At 36.7% G+C, this 17,649-nt stretch overlaps 1 protein-coding gene across 5 annotated transcripts in view; it reads right to left on the bottom strand.

Moving 5' to 3' along the window:
- The window catches only part of Nav3 (neuron navigator 3), a 686,168-nt gene that overhangs the window by 58,326 nt on the left and 610,193 nt on the right, over positions 1 to 17,649 (bottom strand). For 3 of the 5 annotated variants that reach the window (XM_057757535.1, XM_057757533.1, XM_057757532.1), the window contains 5 exons: positions 16,786 to 17,274; positions 12,966 to 13,007; positions 11,268 to 11,428; positions 6,014 to 6,202; positions 2,782 to 2,834 (listed from right to left, as the gene is read on the bottom strand). In XM_057757535.1, coding sequence (XP_057613518.1) covers positions 2,782 to 2,834; positions 6,014 to 6,202; positions 11,268 to 11,428; positions 12,966 to 13,007; positions 16,786 to 17,274 — 934 coding nt within the window. The remainder of the gene's footprint in view (positions 1 to 2,781; positions 2,835 to 6,013; positions 6,203 to 11,267; positions 11,429 to 12,965; positions 13,008 to 16,785; positions 17,275 to 17,649) is intronic. The other 2 variants (XM_057757536.1, XM_057757534.1) reach the window with 2 other exon arrangements.

Below are 17,649 nucleotides of genomic sequence, written 5' to 3' on the forward strand. Positions count from 1 at the left end.
GTATTTAAAGACAATGTTTATATTTGCCTTGGTCATTTTTAAAACTCAATTTTAGCCTTCAACATATTCCTTTTTTAAGTTCTAGTAATATAAAGTTATTAAATGTGGTTTGGTATTCAGATGTGCAGTACAAGCAAAGGATGTCCAGTCATTAACTTGATTAAGCCTTATTCATGATTTTCTTTGACTACATAATACTTTATACATTCATTTGGTTTATTATGGTTGCATTTTGCCTTTAGACTTATTCAGATTGCATTAAAATTATAAAGACTCAATAAATAATTGATGTGATTTTTTTAAAAAAATCTACTTTATTTAGATGAAAGAAAATATGATCATCACATCATATTTTCATTAAAATAACTCCAAGTTACAGGGGTTAGTTAGATATTAATGCACTGTATGGCATGAATCTTCTCATAGCTGACTTTTCAAGACTTTTTTTCTCTTTAATCCTTGCCTTCTTTTCATATTCCATGGTTGTTTTTACCAGTAATACCCATTATCATAAAAATGGAGCAATGAGACAAGCATAATAACCTATCTTCCCCCAGTGGCTTAGATCTGGGATTAATGATATTATGGTGAGGTTTGATCGCATATTTTTAGTGAGTTTGTTAGAGCAAGACTAGCATACTGAAGAACAGTAAATAACATAAAGTATTCCACCTAAGTAAAAATACCAATTGATTTCTGTATTTCTCAAGCCAGTTAAGTTTATTTTAACAATCACTTCCTAGCATTGCTTTTGTGTTAAACAGTTTGTGAAGGACACATGCAAGGGCGAAGCATGGACCTTCTTCCCATGAACTCAGTGGAAATTAGAATAGAAACACAGAATGGAATCAATAAAAATGTCATATTTTACCACTGAAAAATTATACTGCAGGAATCAACAATGTAAAAGTTTTAACAGTATCATACATATAAAAATTAAAAGAATCAACATATTAAAAATTGATAATCTAACATCCCTCTATGCTACCCTTTGTTTTGTATTTTAGCAGATATAAGTATTAAGAAATACAATGATTATCAGCAACACAAACAACTTCAATGTAAGGGAGAAAAGAGGAGGTGGCAGAGGTGGTGGTTTATCTAAATGCCTGTGACATTACAGGAAAGATTCATCTAAGAGTCGCTGGATATTTCCATTATTATCACTATTATTGAGATAGGGTCTCTCTATTTAGCCTTAGTTGTCCTGAAACTTGCTATGTAGGCCAGACAAGCCTTGAATTCGGAGAGATCTACCTGGCTCTGCCTCCTGAGTGCTGAAACTAAAGGCATGCACCACTGTATCTGGCCTTAAAAAAAAAAAAAAAAACACAGAATTCATAAATTTACATTGTTTTGACAAAATCCACAGATTGTACAGTGGGTTTGGATCTTAAAAATGAGCACACAGATTTTAAGTTTCTAGAGGTGACTTCTTGGTAGATGACAATAGACCTGTGACTTCCAGTTTGCAAAGACCTCTTAGGGGTGGAAGTCAGCTCTTGACTGGGGAAGGAACAGCCCATGACATATATAGTTATTGCTAACCGAATCAGGTTAGAATGAAAATCTATTCATTCGTCCCCTAGCATCCCTAGGATAGTATAATGTTAATTATAAATGGCTGTTTCAGTTCATAGTGTGAAAAGCATGTCCACAAGTGGTTTCTGCCATGTAGGTAGAAGAGGGTGTCAGATCCCCTGGAATTTCGAACCACCATGTGGATACTGGGAATTTAACTCAGGTCTTCTGCAAGAGCATCAAGTGTTTCTGAACCATCATGTCGTCTCTCTAGGCCCCATATAATGCTTTGAACAAACTATTTCTCACCTAAGCTTTCTTACTGTCATAGTTTGCCTTCCCATCCCTATCATTCTATTGTTTAAAACCCTTTATTGCTGAACTCTTGGCTACTGATAGATTCTGGAGGAAGATTCTATTTAGTGTGTATGTACTGCTAAGTCTACCAGGCTTCAAGTGATAGCTCCAAACCCATGGTCACATAGATTGCCATGGTTAAACTCAGTAGATCACGAAACAAAATGAATAGGCATGAATGGGAAAGAAGGATTAGTAAGAAAGAGGGCTTCTGGGCAGGAGGGTAGGGAGATAGAAAAGAGTAGAGAGATAGGAGAATATAGGAATAAATTTGACAAGTCAAGTTAAATAGTTTATAAAATTTATCCTCTTGTTATTTTAATTAGCATGCCTCAACTCTGCCTATTAAGAAGGTTCAGTATTATGCATTATGTGTTAAAACAACACAATGTGCCTTTTTATGCTAATTCAGTCTTTTTAGTTTTTTTTGTTGTTGTTGTTTGTTTTTTTGAGACAGGGTTTCTCTGTGTTGCTTTGGAGCCAGTCCTGGAACCAGCTCTTGAGACCAGGCTGGCCTCGAACTCACAGAGATCTGCCTGCCTCTGCCTCCCAAGTGCTGGGATTAAAGGCGTGTCCCACTGCCTGGATAAGCATAAAACTTGTATTATGTAAATGAGTACCTTATAAGCACACTTGCTCATTCAAATGGTGATTGAGATGAGACAAGCAGTCTCTAGATGCACTGCAAACGATCAATAGTAACTTAGAACCCTCACTTATGATATTAAATTGTGTAGAGAAGATGATTATTATTATAGGAAGAGCTGTTAGACCCTAGTGTAGACCGTCTGTTTTTTTCCCCTAAACCCATGATCCACTTGTTCTTAAATCATAATGGAAATTTTATTCAAATATATGGTTGTCCGTGCATGGCAAAGACAGAAAAAAAAGGACCAAACTTACCGTAGAGTAAAGAGAAGATGTGCTAGAGACCAATGACAGGGAAGAGCCATGGACTGGAAAAAACAAGAACATGGTTAAAGCAGTGAAGTCCACATGTAAAATCAGACATCTACTGAACGTATAAAGATCAGTTGGCTAGAGATGTAAAATAACCACAGAAAAGGACCTGGTTATGCAAATAGTTGACTGGGAAACTTCTAGAGATTCAATTACTTAATGTTCCAAGGTCATTTACACACTAGCAGTAGTCACCAGGTTACAGAGAGAATGTGTACATTGGAAGCTGCAGAAAATTCCCGTATAAGATGAACAGAAAGCTAACATCTCCTTAAAGACTTTCAGATCTCCTTTACTGAATTTCGTTCTCCTAACATACAGATTCAGGTTCAGAATTTTTCTCTAACTATTTTCAAGGAAGTAAGTACTTGATTCAATTTGGTATTTCCTTTCTGTGATGAATTGATGGCGTTATTTGAAATGGGGGAATCAATTCTTTATGAATTTCAGTGATGTAAAAACATTCCCACTTCAAGATAAAGATGACGGTGAAAATTTCATTCAGGTTCATTGATATAAATCAAATACACTGTCATCACAATTGAAGATAAGTCATTACCTCGGGACTTACAATGCATTAAACTGAAAAGATGGGTAAAATTATACTTATTATATTTGTATGTAAGTTCTTCCTTTTTTCCATATGGAACAGTCTTGTTCGCTGCCTTTAATTCATCCCTTAAATAAATAAACATTAGCTGAAGACATAATGTCTGACACCATTGCAAGATTCTGGGGTCACACATACATGGGATACAACCCTGACTGTCCAAAATGAAGCCAAAAGGCATAATGAAAACAACATCTACAAGAGAGGAATCCACAGTCTATTGAGATCATTGGGTAATTTAAGGGCAGAGGGCTATGCCTCTAAGCTGGTTTGCAGAGGGCTCTGGAAGCTACCTGGGATAGTGTCAACCCGGGTGAAATAACAGGATGAAGCTTGAGAGAGAGCAAGAAGAAGCATCTTTTCATTTTTAGTTTTGATGTGTGTGTGTGTGCGTGAGCATGTGTGTGTGTGTGTGTGAGTGTATGCATGTGTGTGGCCTTGGTAATAAGTACACATAAGATCAACACTTGCTCAAGCATGTATGCTAGTGACCAGTACAGGGTGTCAGTTGCTTCCTCTGTCACTCTCCTCCTCATGTTATGAGAAGGAGCCCCTGCTGAAGCGAAACTTGCTGTTTTTGACTAGTTGGCTCCTTCAGGGAGTTCTGGGAATCTTCCTGTCTCTGTCTCCCAGTGCTAAGCTTACATGTGTGCACAACAGTTGGCTTTTTACATGGGTATTGGGGTTTCAACTTAGGCCACCGGGCTTGCAAAGCCAATATTCTTACCCATGGTCCAACTCCTCGGCGCTAGAAGAGTTACTTTAGAAGTGTGTATTAGGATATAAATGTTTGTGAAAAGGGAAAAAATACTTCTAGGACTTGAGAAATGCTATTACTTCATCAAATGTATAAATCATTACTCCTTGAGTCATTTATCATCTGAAAAGACCCATTCTTTCAATGTTTATATAACTTTTTAGTGATGCTGAGAAAAATGACTAGAGTTATCCTGGGGTACCAGAAGGAAGACGGACAATGGCTCAGAAAAGCCCACTCTCATTCTCTTCTTGACACTTTTCTGTTGTTGTTGTTGGCCTATGACTTCATAGCTTGTGATTTTGTTTTCTCATCTGTCAGTGTGGGCATTGAGCAAGTATTCAATCCAGTTCAAGAGTGCCTTCATTCTAGATCACAATTTAAGCAGGCCCTAAAGGATTAGCATTCAATGCATGGGTATAGGAGAGTTCATTTTGCCCAGTAAGGCTAGCTCTAAGCAATTCATATTATTTAAATGCCATACACTGGATGCCAAATTTCCCAGCAATGAGCATCATCCTACTTGTACACGAGGCACTCTAGAGAGCTATCCACATGTTTAGCAGAGTACAGAAGGCTTAAGAGGTTTCTGCACAAGCACGTGACACTATCACTTCATAAAGACAAGGGCCTAACATTTCAGATTAGAGATTTTGAACTTTGCTGCACCATTAGCTGGTCACCATTTGTAACAGGGAAATCAACGGTTTGTTTATTATTCTCAAAGGCAATGGAAAAGGCCTGCCAATATAGTGCTAGTACAATATATTTAAGTAGTGACCTGAAGTCATAAGATAGATACATTACACAAGAAGATACATTGGACAAAGAAGAAGGAAGAGCTACACTTAGGCCCATGTCATCTACATGAGAAGTGTACAAAGTGAATGGGACAGAAACTAGAGCTTACAAAGCTAAGAAACTTCCCTGAGTTCAGCCTATGAATAACTGATGGCTAAATGTTTATCTTCTCAGGTCTTTCAAGTTTAGAGGTTCTGTGTTATGCGTGATTATTAAATGGCGGCTTTTATGTTTGATTTTCCTTTAGTTACTTTGGATTTCTATGCTTAGTTTGGTTTTATCCTTAACTGACATGGTTTATGATGTACATATCATATGCCTTCTTCATGGGTAATTAAAAATGTTTCATTAAATTAAAGGAAAATTTCTTAGAGTTAAGTTTTTTTTTTTTGTAATACGTACACAAGGGAAAATATGTACACTTGAGCATGTATTTAGCTTCCTGAGATTTTTGCATGGACTTATGTAGAACATGCATGAGAAATTGTATAACAAAATGATATTTATGAGGCAAGGTATACATTTTATTATAGTTGGAAAAAATATGACCTGTATTGGAAAATGCAGGTAGAATATAAATTCTAAAATGGTACAGTAGCTAATATCACATAAACCTGAGAATAAAAATTAGCAACATAAAATAATTCTTTTATGACTTACATATCTTTATAGCTCTTTAATAAAAGTTTCAACTAAAATGTTTGTTTTAATATATGACACATATGTCAAGGTTCCCTAAAGCCCTATGTCTATCTATAGGAGAGCATTAGATTTACCCAAACCATTCTATAGTCAAGCATTAATTTTTAAAAAGAAACTGACACACTTCATAATATATAAAGAAATAGTAAAGTATCTTCAAGCTTTAGCAAACCTAAAGTGAGAATTAGCCCATTGATTTTTCTCCTCCTTGAGTATCCTTATGCTATGGATGATGAAACACGCTTCCGTTCAGACTTACATGAAATAGCCTTATTCCTATCTTCCCTCATTCCCCTCCTCATTACCTTCCTCCAAGCTGTCTCTGAATGAACCTGAGTGGCTGATAGCACGTGGCCTTTCCTCCAGAGATGTGGCGCTCCCACAAAGCTGGGCATCATCATAGAGGTCGAAGGAGGAGTCTTGGGCGGGAATGCTGTTGGAACGCATCATACTGGGTCCAGGAAGGTTAAATTGAGACAGGTTGGTGGGACTCACTGGAAAACAAGGAGCGGAGGCTCAGGGATTTGGGCAACGAAGATAATGGGCTAAAATAAAGTAAACACACTGCCAATTCTTGTAAAAGTATATACACGTTACAATCTCAATTTTAGGGAGGTGGAGGTTCCACCTGAGAACTATCAGTAACAGGAAGTGTGAGTCTTCCGCCTCACGCACTCTCATGGTAATAATCTTGCCAATTTCTAAGGCAACAGAAATCACCACCAACAAGTCACCTTGGCTGTTGTGCTAAAGATATAATGACATAAAATAATGAATATTTTCTGGCAAGTGATAAAGAAAACACTGGCTCTGCTAAGGCAACAGGATTCTTTTCTAGAGAATAATCATCACTTTAATAGGAAGAGCATAATGGAAAAGAAAGTAAAATATGAAAAGAAAACTCTAATCTCCGCAGGAAGCGCTCTGTCGGTATTTTCAGGCAAAATAAACTATATTGATGTGAGTTTATTAGAACAAGGTCATAAAGAAGAATAAAAAGCATTTTCTTTAAATAAAGTACATATGGTGTCTAGTCTTTTAGAAAGAGAATCATAAAAAAGCCATTTTCTGCTGAGTCTGAGATGAAAATATCAGAAGGAGGTTGTCAAGACAAACATATTTCAAAGAAGTATCTTAAGTGCACAGTTTCAAATAAGATTCTGTCAGTTATAGCTCTGCCTTATAGCTCTTATAGTAGCCTGTGATTTAGATCAAGTGATAATCATCAACCTAAAAAAGAAAAAAAAAACAGATACGGCTGATTAAGTAAACAATTCAATCAGAAAACACCACATTTTGAAACTTGGTATAGGATTGAGGCAAAAATTGGGAAACAGCCATATGACTTTGTCGTATTGAATTCCTCCCATTTAAGAAAAGTAAATTTGTTATTGCTATATAAGAAACAATCCAGAGTCTATAAAGGAAACTGCTAAAAGCTATAAAGAAACTGCTGAGCACTCTTAGAACACAGGAGAACCATATCAGCTATGCTGAATTGAATTGGTTTGAGTTTTTAAAACCTGCTCTAATTTTTGACAAATGACACATATTAATACAATGACTTGTCCTCATGAGAGAGTTAAATTGCAAGCTAAACCCTGAAATAAGCAAAACTGTCTATCTACTGTTTACAAGGAACTATGCCTGATATTTCACAAAGTTAACTGAAATATGACACAGAAACAACCCTCTGTTATGAAATGTAGACAAAGAATCAAGTGAAGAAATATAATCAAAAAGGAATAAACTACATATTTGTAAAGTATATAACTGGAGGAAAGAAGATAACTCAAGGACATAAGGAAGTAAAGGATAAAATAAGAGAAACAGAGACAGAGGGATAAAGAGGAAGGAGAGACCAAGAGATGGAGAGAAAGACAGCAGAATGGAGGGAGGAGCAGAATGAGATTTTTGGGGGGGCATTCTTTCAGTCCATAGCAGTGACCATTAGTTCTAGATCACTGTGGTTTCTGATGAGAGGCATTAAGCTTGCAATAGGTCATTCAGAACTTGAATGCTTGCTTGAAATACTGAGGAGGGATACATTAACCTGTTCAGTGTCTACATCATGAAAGGACTCTTGTAAAGAGCGTTCATCCTATTTACATGCGCATCACTTTAATATTTATACCAGCACTTAAAAGGACATTTGTTAACTGTTTTTTTTTTGGTTACTAAAATGAACATAGACATATCAATACAAGTATACTTCCAAATATACCATTTTACCAACTCCTGATAAAAATAATGATGAAATGTTGTGGAATATTTGTTTACGTTTTGTGAAGATGTGTCACTGTGACTGGTTTAATAAAGAGCTTGATGGCCAATATGTAGACAGGAGAGAACAGGCAGGATTTCCTGGAGAGAGAGAACTCTGGGAAGAAGAGAGGTGGGGAGTGGCCAGTGAAATGTGAAACAAGTTGAACATACAGTACAGAGGAGAGATAAATAGGCCATGTGATGAAATGTAAATTAATAAAAACGGGTTAATTAGTTACAAGGACTAGTCTGGAAATAGCCTAAGCTAAGGCCAAGCTTTCATAATTAAAAATAAGTCTCCATGACATTATTTACAAGATGGTGGTCCAAGATAGTTTGACAAGAAAGCTAACTATAATGAAATTAAAAAAAAAAAACTTTACAGGAAATAGATGAATTTGCAAGGACTATTGATTATTTTCCATTAGAAATATACCAACAATACTCAAGAATGTTCAGTTATAGTATTGATGAAAGGTTTGCTGTTTTTATAGTTGAACTGGAAGGGAAACATAACATCGTATCTGACTTCAAAACTGTCCACCAGGGGGGAAAGGACCAAAGTGGAGAAAAGCAACACAAAGTGCTGTGAGACAATGGCCTGTACCCTGTCATTTATGTTTTAAATAAATCCTGATTGGCCAGTAGCCCGGCAGGAAGTATAGCCGGGACAACAAGAATTCTAGGAAGAGAAAGTCCTAGTCTGCAGTCGTGACGCAGCCATAGAAGATATAAGATGTGACTGCTCGGCAAATAACGTACCATGCTACGTGGCTAACATAGACAAGAATAATGAGCTCATATAAGCTATAAGAGTTAATAAGTAGTCTGAGCTAATGGGCCAATCGGTTTATGATTAATGTAGACCTCTGTGTGATTTCTTTGGGACTTAATGACTGTGGGAACAGGTGGAACAGAAACCTCAGCCAACAACAAACTTTTTTATTGTTGTTGTTTTGCTTTGTTTGTTTTGTGATAGAATACAAAAAAGTATTATAGTGGTTATACTGATGCTTTAAACAAAGTTTAACTCAATCATCTAACCTGGCAAAATAATCAAATATTACTTTCAGAATGGGATGAAAATAATGAGAGAATACATGACCTTTAAGATCTGCACAAAGGCAGGAGTCTCAGAGCCATCTCTGAATACAAGAGAAATACAGAGGGCAATCTATTAATAAAAGGAGGTGACTGACTTTGCCCTAAATCAAAATCACAGAGTAAAACTATTGATTTTATTAATATTATATGTCTGATGATTAGGAGAACAGGAATCAAGGGAGAACTGACTGGGATTTATGTGTATACTAGTGACTGAGCTATCTGATCAGTTTCTGGGCCAGGCTTTTAAATAACTTTAAGACAGTCCACACCCTTGCTTCTTTAGTGAGATATTAATCATTGGATTTATGACACTGTTCCAAATAAGAAATGAGTCAAGGTAGAACATACACCTAAGTCCACTCATTTTTCTCACATTGACCCTTGTTCCTCCTGACTCCACCCTGCGGAGTGTTGAGGTTACCCAACCTACAAAGCTTCCACATTTTATCCAACTGCCTTTTCCTTTCGTCTATGAAAAATGTGTAAATACTTAAAATATTTAGAAATAGTACTTTAAAATTCAAAGATAACAAATATCAAAATATAAGACTGCCTAAATTTTATTTCATTTTCAGTATACTGCACCAATTACTGCTAAAGCATGGTTTGTCCTTGCGTGGTAACTGTAAATAGAAACAGTAGGTTCTTAAAGTTCTACAGAAACGGTCTGTTCTCAGTAGAAGCACAATTCTTTCATGATGTGTTTGAACTCTTAAAAACTGTGTAAATAAAATATAATCTTAAACCATCAATTTTTAAACACCTGTAACCATAGGCATCTTGTCTTCAAGTAACACATTAATTTAAACTTTACAAACTTCAAAATATATCTCTATACAAATATTTGACATTCTTGGTAGAGAAGCCTTAATTCAAATGTCATAGTTGTATTCATATATTTTTGGTTGTGAGCCTGGACTTTAACGGCTGAGCCCTCTCTCCAGCCCCATAGATGTATTCTATATTTATATGATGATACTTTGAATTACATTCACGTTAAATGATATAGCCACTAGTTTGAAATTATATTGAATTAAATGCAGGTAAAATTGACAGCTGTTCTTTTATAGTATGATATATGCTTTCTTTAAAAATGCTTCATTTCAGTGTCTTAAGTCTTCAAGTATTACATGGCCTTCCCATTCATGATATCAATCTTTCTTTGGAGGGTGACCTAGTTATTAAGTATCTGTTCAGCTAAGTTTTAATGACTGCCCCAAGGCTAGATAATAAAAATTAGGGAGGTGTTATATTTAATCTAGGAATAATGGAGTAGAAGGATTTATTTAGAATATCAAGTGTAGAAAAAGTATCATAAATACTCAGCTAAATAATTAGTATCAATTAATAAAAACTTGATAGGACACAGGAGGTATTTAGGAAGTCTACAGTGTTTGGGGTGATTTGGATTAGTATTTCAGGTGTTCTATTACATGTGGTTAGGATTTACATCCTTAAGATTCTACAAAAATATTTCAATTTTAAAAAAATGTTTCAGTGTTAGACTTTTTACTGTTTCATAATTATGCACCAAGTTAAAAAGAAGATATACATCTTTTGCCATTATGGGGCAAAGAAGCATCATTATGTGTAGCTGTAGCAATAAGTATTAATGTTCAGACCATTCAGTAGCTCACAGGCAACTGTGGAAAAGATTATTGTCTATGTCTTAAAAGTTCTAGCAATTATAGTGGGAAGAACTGAAATAAGACAGATTTAGCCTTGAGTCCTTTGGGGTTCAAAGTTGAAACGTTCAAATTGTTCATTTGTGAATGGTCTCCATAAAGACCATTAATTTTGTTCAGCAACAACATAAACTAAGGTGCCTTACTGAATGTCAATAAGGACTTGGGATAGAAAGGAGAGCGTGCTGGGCTTGAGGTCAGGTGTTTCATGATTTGTCCCCACATCTGATACTTACAGTGGTCTGTTTTGTGTAGTTCAGATTTAGCTCACCAAATGACAAAATTCTAGTTATAATATATTCTCAGCATTAAGCATTTCTCATAAAAAATAAGTGATACATTATTTGGAAATTATTCCGTGTACTGTAAGCAACATGCTGAGGTTCCCTCACTCTCTCCCTTTCTCTGCCTCTCTCCCTCTTTATGGAAACACACCAACATATTTCCACATGACAGGGCTGTGAAAGGGGTAGAAGAGATTTGATGATTTAGAATATTTTACCCAAGTTGGAAAAGTGGTATTTTCCCGTGGCTGAAGACGACATGGCAGAAGGGGAGACCAGCGGTGACTGGTTGCCAGTATCCTGGAGCCCTCCAGTGGAATGGGAACGTAGCCACTCTTTGCCTTCTTCCTGGTTGGCCTGCCGAGATGATGGGGTGTATCTGCAAAACAGCACAGCTGAGACGCTTGAGCATATCTACAAGGGCAAGGTAACATCAGGACATGAAGACAATCGAGGGGAGCTCACTATTCAGACTGCACGGCAATCACAAACAGATCGGATCTAACGACAATCGCACAGTTCCTCCAGATGATTTGGCACCATCTGTTTGATCCCACAGGAAAAATAAATAGAGGCACGTGCAGAGAAAATGATGCTTCTGCGAGATATGGACTGGAAAGTCATAAGCAATGAGGAGACAGCCAAGTTAACAGAGAAGGACCCCAAACCACTGTGTTGAGGAAAGGGCATGGGAAGGTGAGAACAGTGATTCATCATGGTAGACTGCAGTAGGCCAGAAGTCAAGGGAGGTGCAGTGGGAGGCACAGTTACAGTCACAGGACAGCACAGGAAGTGAGACACACACTGAGAGCTAGGGTTTTCCTTCAGTTCTTTGGTTAAAATGCCACTTGCTGTCAGCTCATAGCACTGTACCAGTTAGCTGTTTTCTCTGTATCTTTTTCTCAGAAAAAAAAATAGAGCGTAAGACAAGTTCATGGCCATGAATTCAATTCTCATTTTATTTTTATTCTAAACTGAACAACAATTTAGAAATTGCTAAATGACATTAGATTAACTTGGATTTAAACTGATGGGCAAATAATTTAAAGCAGGAGAGCAGAAATTGGGATTGAGTATTTATAAAACACAATCTGTAAAATAATACCTTAATTGCCACACCTGCCCTGTGATGATAATTTTTGTATTTACTCCATTTATAGCCTACTTCAGCCTTCCATCCTTACTTGTCACAGGTGTAGACTATGTAGGTTTGGGGCACTATGTAGGTTCTATGGGCATCTGTACATGTATTAATGTCAATAGTGTATGTGTGTGGGTTGTGTGTCTGCATGCATGTGGAGGTCAGAGGAAGAAATCAGGCATCGTGCTCTATTGTCTTCTGTCTTATTCCATTGCTCTAGTCTCAGCAAACCTGAGCTAAGCTGCGAACCAGTGATTTTCCTGTCTCCTCCACTCCTGTCAGCGATGGAATTACTGTCCATGGGTCTCTGGTCAGCTCTTTATGGGGGTGTTGGGGATTTGAACTCACGTCCTCACGCTTGCTTAGCAAGAATTTTTATAACCGAGTCACCTTCCTAGTTGCAGTTTTGAGGTTTGGCAAACATATATTTCCAAAAAGAAAATCCTGGAGAAACAATTTTATCTTAATAAGAGAGAAATGACTCTGCCTCCTACCACTAGCCCCTCCCCTCCTGAGCAACACCTCAGAGAAGTTCCTTTTATTTTCTAATCATGATATCCCTAATGGAATCCACTTGAGTCAACACCTCCGCACTCACTGGCATCCCTTCTTAAGAAGCATCACCACTCTTGCAGCCAGAGAAAGCATCAAGATTAAGAGTGACTTCATATTCCAAGTCAGATGCTACACAGCAAACAGATAGGGAAAAGACACAGCACACAGAGTTTACACGACAACAGAAAGAGGCAGTGATTGTGCTGAGAGAAATATATACCTTAGTCCCTTTTTGGGTAGTGTATTTCTGTCAAGCTGCATGCTGTTAAGACAAAGAAAACCCCTAAGGACATAATGCAAATGAAATTTCCAAATCACATACTCAACAAAATTCATTCTCTGAACTACACAAAACAACACTCTGCTAATACACACATGAATACTGAGCTGGCTGGAAAAGCTAACTAAGTGACAGGACCTTTGTTGCTGCAATAAACGTGGAATTTCTTTCTATCCTAGTGACATTCAAACTTAATTAGAAAATGCATTGAATCATGTTAGCCTAGCATCCCTGTGGAAGCTGTGTCCCTCCTTTTCCCCTGGAGTGGACGAGACTTTTGCTGTGACTTCATCTGCAGGAGAATCATAGGGATGGCAATGACACCTGCTGTTAAAGTGACAAGGCTCAATAACAAGACAGGATGAAAAAAAAATCACATTCTAGTTGTATCTCATCTAGTTAATTCCAATAAAAATAAGGGTAGATTTGTTTCCCACTTACATATAAGAAAGAATTTAATATATAGTATGTATTCTCTTTAAACAATGTTTCTAGTATAATTTACTTAAATATATTACTGAAGTGAAGCTATTTTATCCTTGAGATATCATTGATTGGGTATTTGAAGGATTATGTATGGTATCACCATTATTTTAACTAAATCTCAGTTTGTCAGACATAGGGCTAGAAAGATGTTCCTAAATTAGCGGGAAATGACTTTCTGGGATGGAGAAGAGTGGCTCCATGCTAATCTCTAGCACGCAGATTGCCAAAGTGGAAAATGAATGTGGACTTAGAGAACTACTGCTTTCGTTGCTGAGACTATCAGATGATCAAAATAAAATAGCATGTGCACAATGGGGATGATGGAACAGAAATGCAAAACAGACGGACTTCAGATTGAACCACTTAGAATCAAAGCTTAAATGTTTTCTTCCACAGGTACTCCATCTCTTAAACTATGCCAATGAGGAATTTGTTCTTGTCATATTTTATGATCATAAAACTTCCTAACAATCAAGCCAAAAGAATCATATTAAGCAAATAAGACATCTCTAAATATAAAATGGATTGGCCTATGCATTTATAATATCATATGTCATTATTTCTTTAAAATATTGTAGAAAATTCGAGAATTATTATTTTTCCCAATGTTATCAGGTTGTATAAAAATTATAGTTCATATGTTCCAGTGAAATAACTCAGAAAACATACTTAGGTTGAATAATATAGAACATTTCTTAGACTCTAGAACAGTGGTTCTCAACCTGTGAGTTGAGACACCTTTGGCAAACATCTATCTCCAAAAATATTCACCCTAGGATTCATAACTATAGAAAAATTACAGTTATGAAGATGCAACAAAATAAATTTAATGGTTGGGGGTCATCACAACACTAGGAACTGTATGGCAGGGTCACAGGTGGAAAACCAGTGCTCTAGACATTCATGGCAGTATTATGTTGGCATTTCTGCAAAGCTTCAAGAACCAGTGTCAGCCACAGCTTCGGAGGTAGAGAAGCGAGGTAAGTGCAGATTTCAATTTATGCACTGTTTGTCTAAGGACAACAGTTGTGTGCAACACAGTTGTCAGATTTCACATTTAATGAAAACCAGACATTTTCAAGGTTGTCTATGACTTTAAATTACTTTAAAAATATGCTTTGGTCACAATAAAATAAAATTAAATAAAACAAAGCAAATAGTTATAGTCATTGAACCACCAGTGACTAGATGTGATGTGCATGGCAAAATGAAAAAAGATATCATTTGTGTATTTTTGTTTTTTTACTTTTTAACTTTAATGGAGAATAATTTATGTAAATATTGGAATTAGTATAAATACCCACTGATTTACTAGCCCTAATATGTAAAGATCAAAGTGTAACAAGAGGAGTCAAGAACTTACATACAACACAGCATCTATAATATACATTTCAAATTAATTAAAAAAATCACACCTCAATACACTTTTATACTTTCGATTCAGAAATTTACTGGCCAGTTATGCCAGAATATGTACACGAGATACTCTTAAATAGACCATGCACTTCCTCATATTCACTGTTAAGAGTTAAGAAGTACTGTTAGAATTTGCAACTTCCTTCTGAAGAAAGAGTATGCACAATGTTTTAAATCAAAAAAAGTTTTATCTAGCTATTTGCTGGAAGAAAATTATTACTATCAGTTTTATATATCATTCTTAATAAGATAGCCATATTGACTTTATATGACTGAATAGTCACTAATAAATTTAAAGCATATTTTAGAAAGTTTTTTATTTATTTTTTTTTTATTTTTGGTTTCTCAAGTCAGGGTTTTTCTGTGTAACAGCCCTAGCTGTCCTGGAACAGATCAGGCTGACCTTGAACTCACAGTGATCCACCTACCTCTTCCTCCTGAGTGCTGGGATTAAAGGTGTGTGCCACCACTGCCTGGCATCTTTGATTTATCCTAATATCAGGTTAAAATTAGACTATTCCTAATATTGCCTAACTATTAAGAGCATTGCTTTAAAATTGTAAATAACTATATATTTATTGTTGTATTTCTTTAGTACACATTTTTATAGAGCTAAAATGTAGAAAAAGTATTAAAACTGGATTCCACTATAGCTATATAACTTGCTGATTTTAACATGAAGTTTTGATTTGATGGTGTCTTGGTTATAGTGATGTATTTGACCATGTTTCTTAATGTTTAATGTTTGAAGGCTAACAAATAGGTTGAAATCGATATGATCAACTTTATGTTTTCATCTTTATAAATTAAAGATTATCTGCATTTTGGAGAATGATTGCTACTAATAAACTGAAACCTGCTTGTTTGATTTAGGTATCAACTCATTGTTTTAATTCCTCACAATGCTCTCATCTATCTAGGATATATTATGTAAATAAGACTGTTAATACATTTTCAAATATAATTCTATTTGTTTGGCATAAGTTTTATACATGATATGTGTACCTTATAAGTACTGAAACCAGGATCTGAGATATAATTGAAAGTCTAATTTCTTTTAATGGACCATTAAGTACCAGTTCTTTTTTTATGTTGTATGTACTAACAAAAACCTAAAGGGAAGTGGATACATTTTTGTGTGTGTGTGTGTAGAATCCAGTTGTCAGGATTCAAGCCTTTTATGAATGGGAAAACATAGATTCTGTAATTATCAGCCCATCACAGTTAGCACTGAGCACCAATGTTTCATTTAGGTCTCAAGTGCTTTAATGCAGTAGAAGCGCCGATTGCATGGCTGTCGGTGTGCACTAAGGTGATGGAACACTTGATTTTGAATTTCACACAGGCAAGAGAATCCAGAAGGTAATATTTGGAAATAATAGATTAATTGACAATTTGAGCATCATAGAATATTTCTTAATAAGGGATTAAAATTCCACATATTTCTTAGAGCACAATTGTAGAATCCATTTAATTTTGATCGTTGACAAGGTTTTCATCATCCTAAGGATCTGTGGTGTCTTGACTCTCAAGCCAATCATTAGAAAAGTCTTGAGAAGATATCATCCATTGCATGAATGCCTAGTTTTTCAAAAGTTGCCTACAGACTAAAAAGGCATTCACGTTAAAAAATAAGCCAATCACCCTACCTTTAATGATTTCATTCCTTGTCAAATTTGGTAACAAGAGAGAAGAATAAGACTGGCCTTCCCAACATAAACTCTAAATTTACGTTCATTTTTATGTCACTGCACAGTTGTGCTCACCGTGGAATAAGGGAAATTTAGGAGGGTGGGGTCGTGGGCACAGTGCAGGAAGAAGGGGTTAAGGACTCATGGGTGCCTCCGGGGAAGCTCACCTTTCTGAGAGAGTAGATCTCACACTACCCGTTCTCATGAGCAGGCTCTGCACCTCGTGAGTGCCTGTGGTCAGTCCAGACAGGGAGCCATGATGGCTGAGGGGCAGGTCAATTGACTCAGAGCTCGTATGGAGACTAGTCATGGACTGGTAACTCGGAGTGTCCTTGCTGCCGGCAGAGGAACTGCTCAGATTGGCAGCCCACACAAGACCACCCGATGTGAAAGAGTGAACCGATGCTGGGCTGGAAGCCAAGGAGTGACTTAAGCTTATAACATCTGTAGGTAAGTCTGAGGGCTTATTGAAGAGAGGGCTGCTGCTGCCGCTCAGCCCACCAGCACTGCCCATGCTGCCCGTACCAGACGATGGTGACTCCAGACTGCCTTGTCGCGCTAATGAGGTACTAGGGCTGGGCAGTACTGAGGAGGATTTCACCCCCTCGGTATTAGGTGCAGAGGCAGATTTGCCACCTGCCTTGGCACCAAACAACCTAAAAGAAAAACAGATAACAACTTCAGTTGTTCCAAGAGACTCATATCCACATTCCATAGGGTTTCAGTCCACAGAGCCAAGGGTGCTTTGGTGTAGTGAGCTACCAAGCACGTCTAGTCTCTATGTTCCTGAAGGTGATTTGACTGGCCTTGGTATTAATCAACTACTAAAAAGTTCTTACAATATCTTAAGGGGAAATCAGCACTGGGTCGCAACCAAGCTGAGCAGAGTGGGCAAAAGCCAAACATGATCATGCTTGACTTTTACATTTGTAGCGATCAGAGGACTCTTAAAATATTGCAGCCATTCTGGCAATGTCTATCGACCATTATAATGAAACAACTTCTACGCATTCGGTATATGACTCTTAAAT

This window comes from Chionomys nivalis, chromosome 25, assembly GCF_950005125.1.
Source record: "Chionomys nivalis chromosome 25, mChiNiv1.1, whole genome shotgun sequence".
Lineage (NCBI taxonomy): Eukaryota > Metazoa > Chordata > Mammalia > Rodentia > Cricetidae > Chionomys > Chionomys nivalis.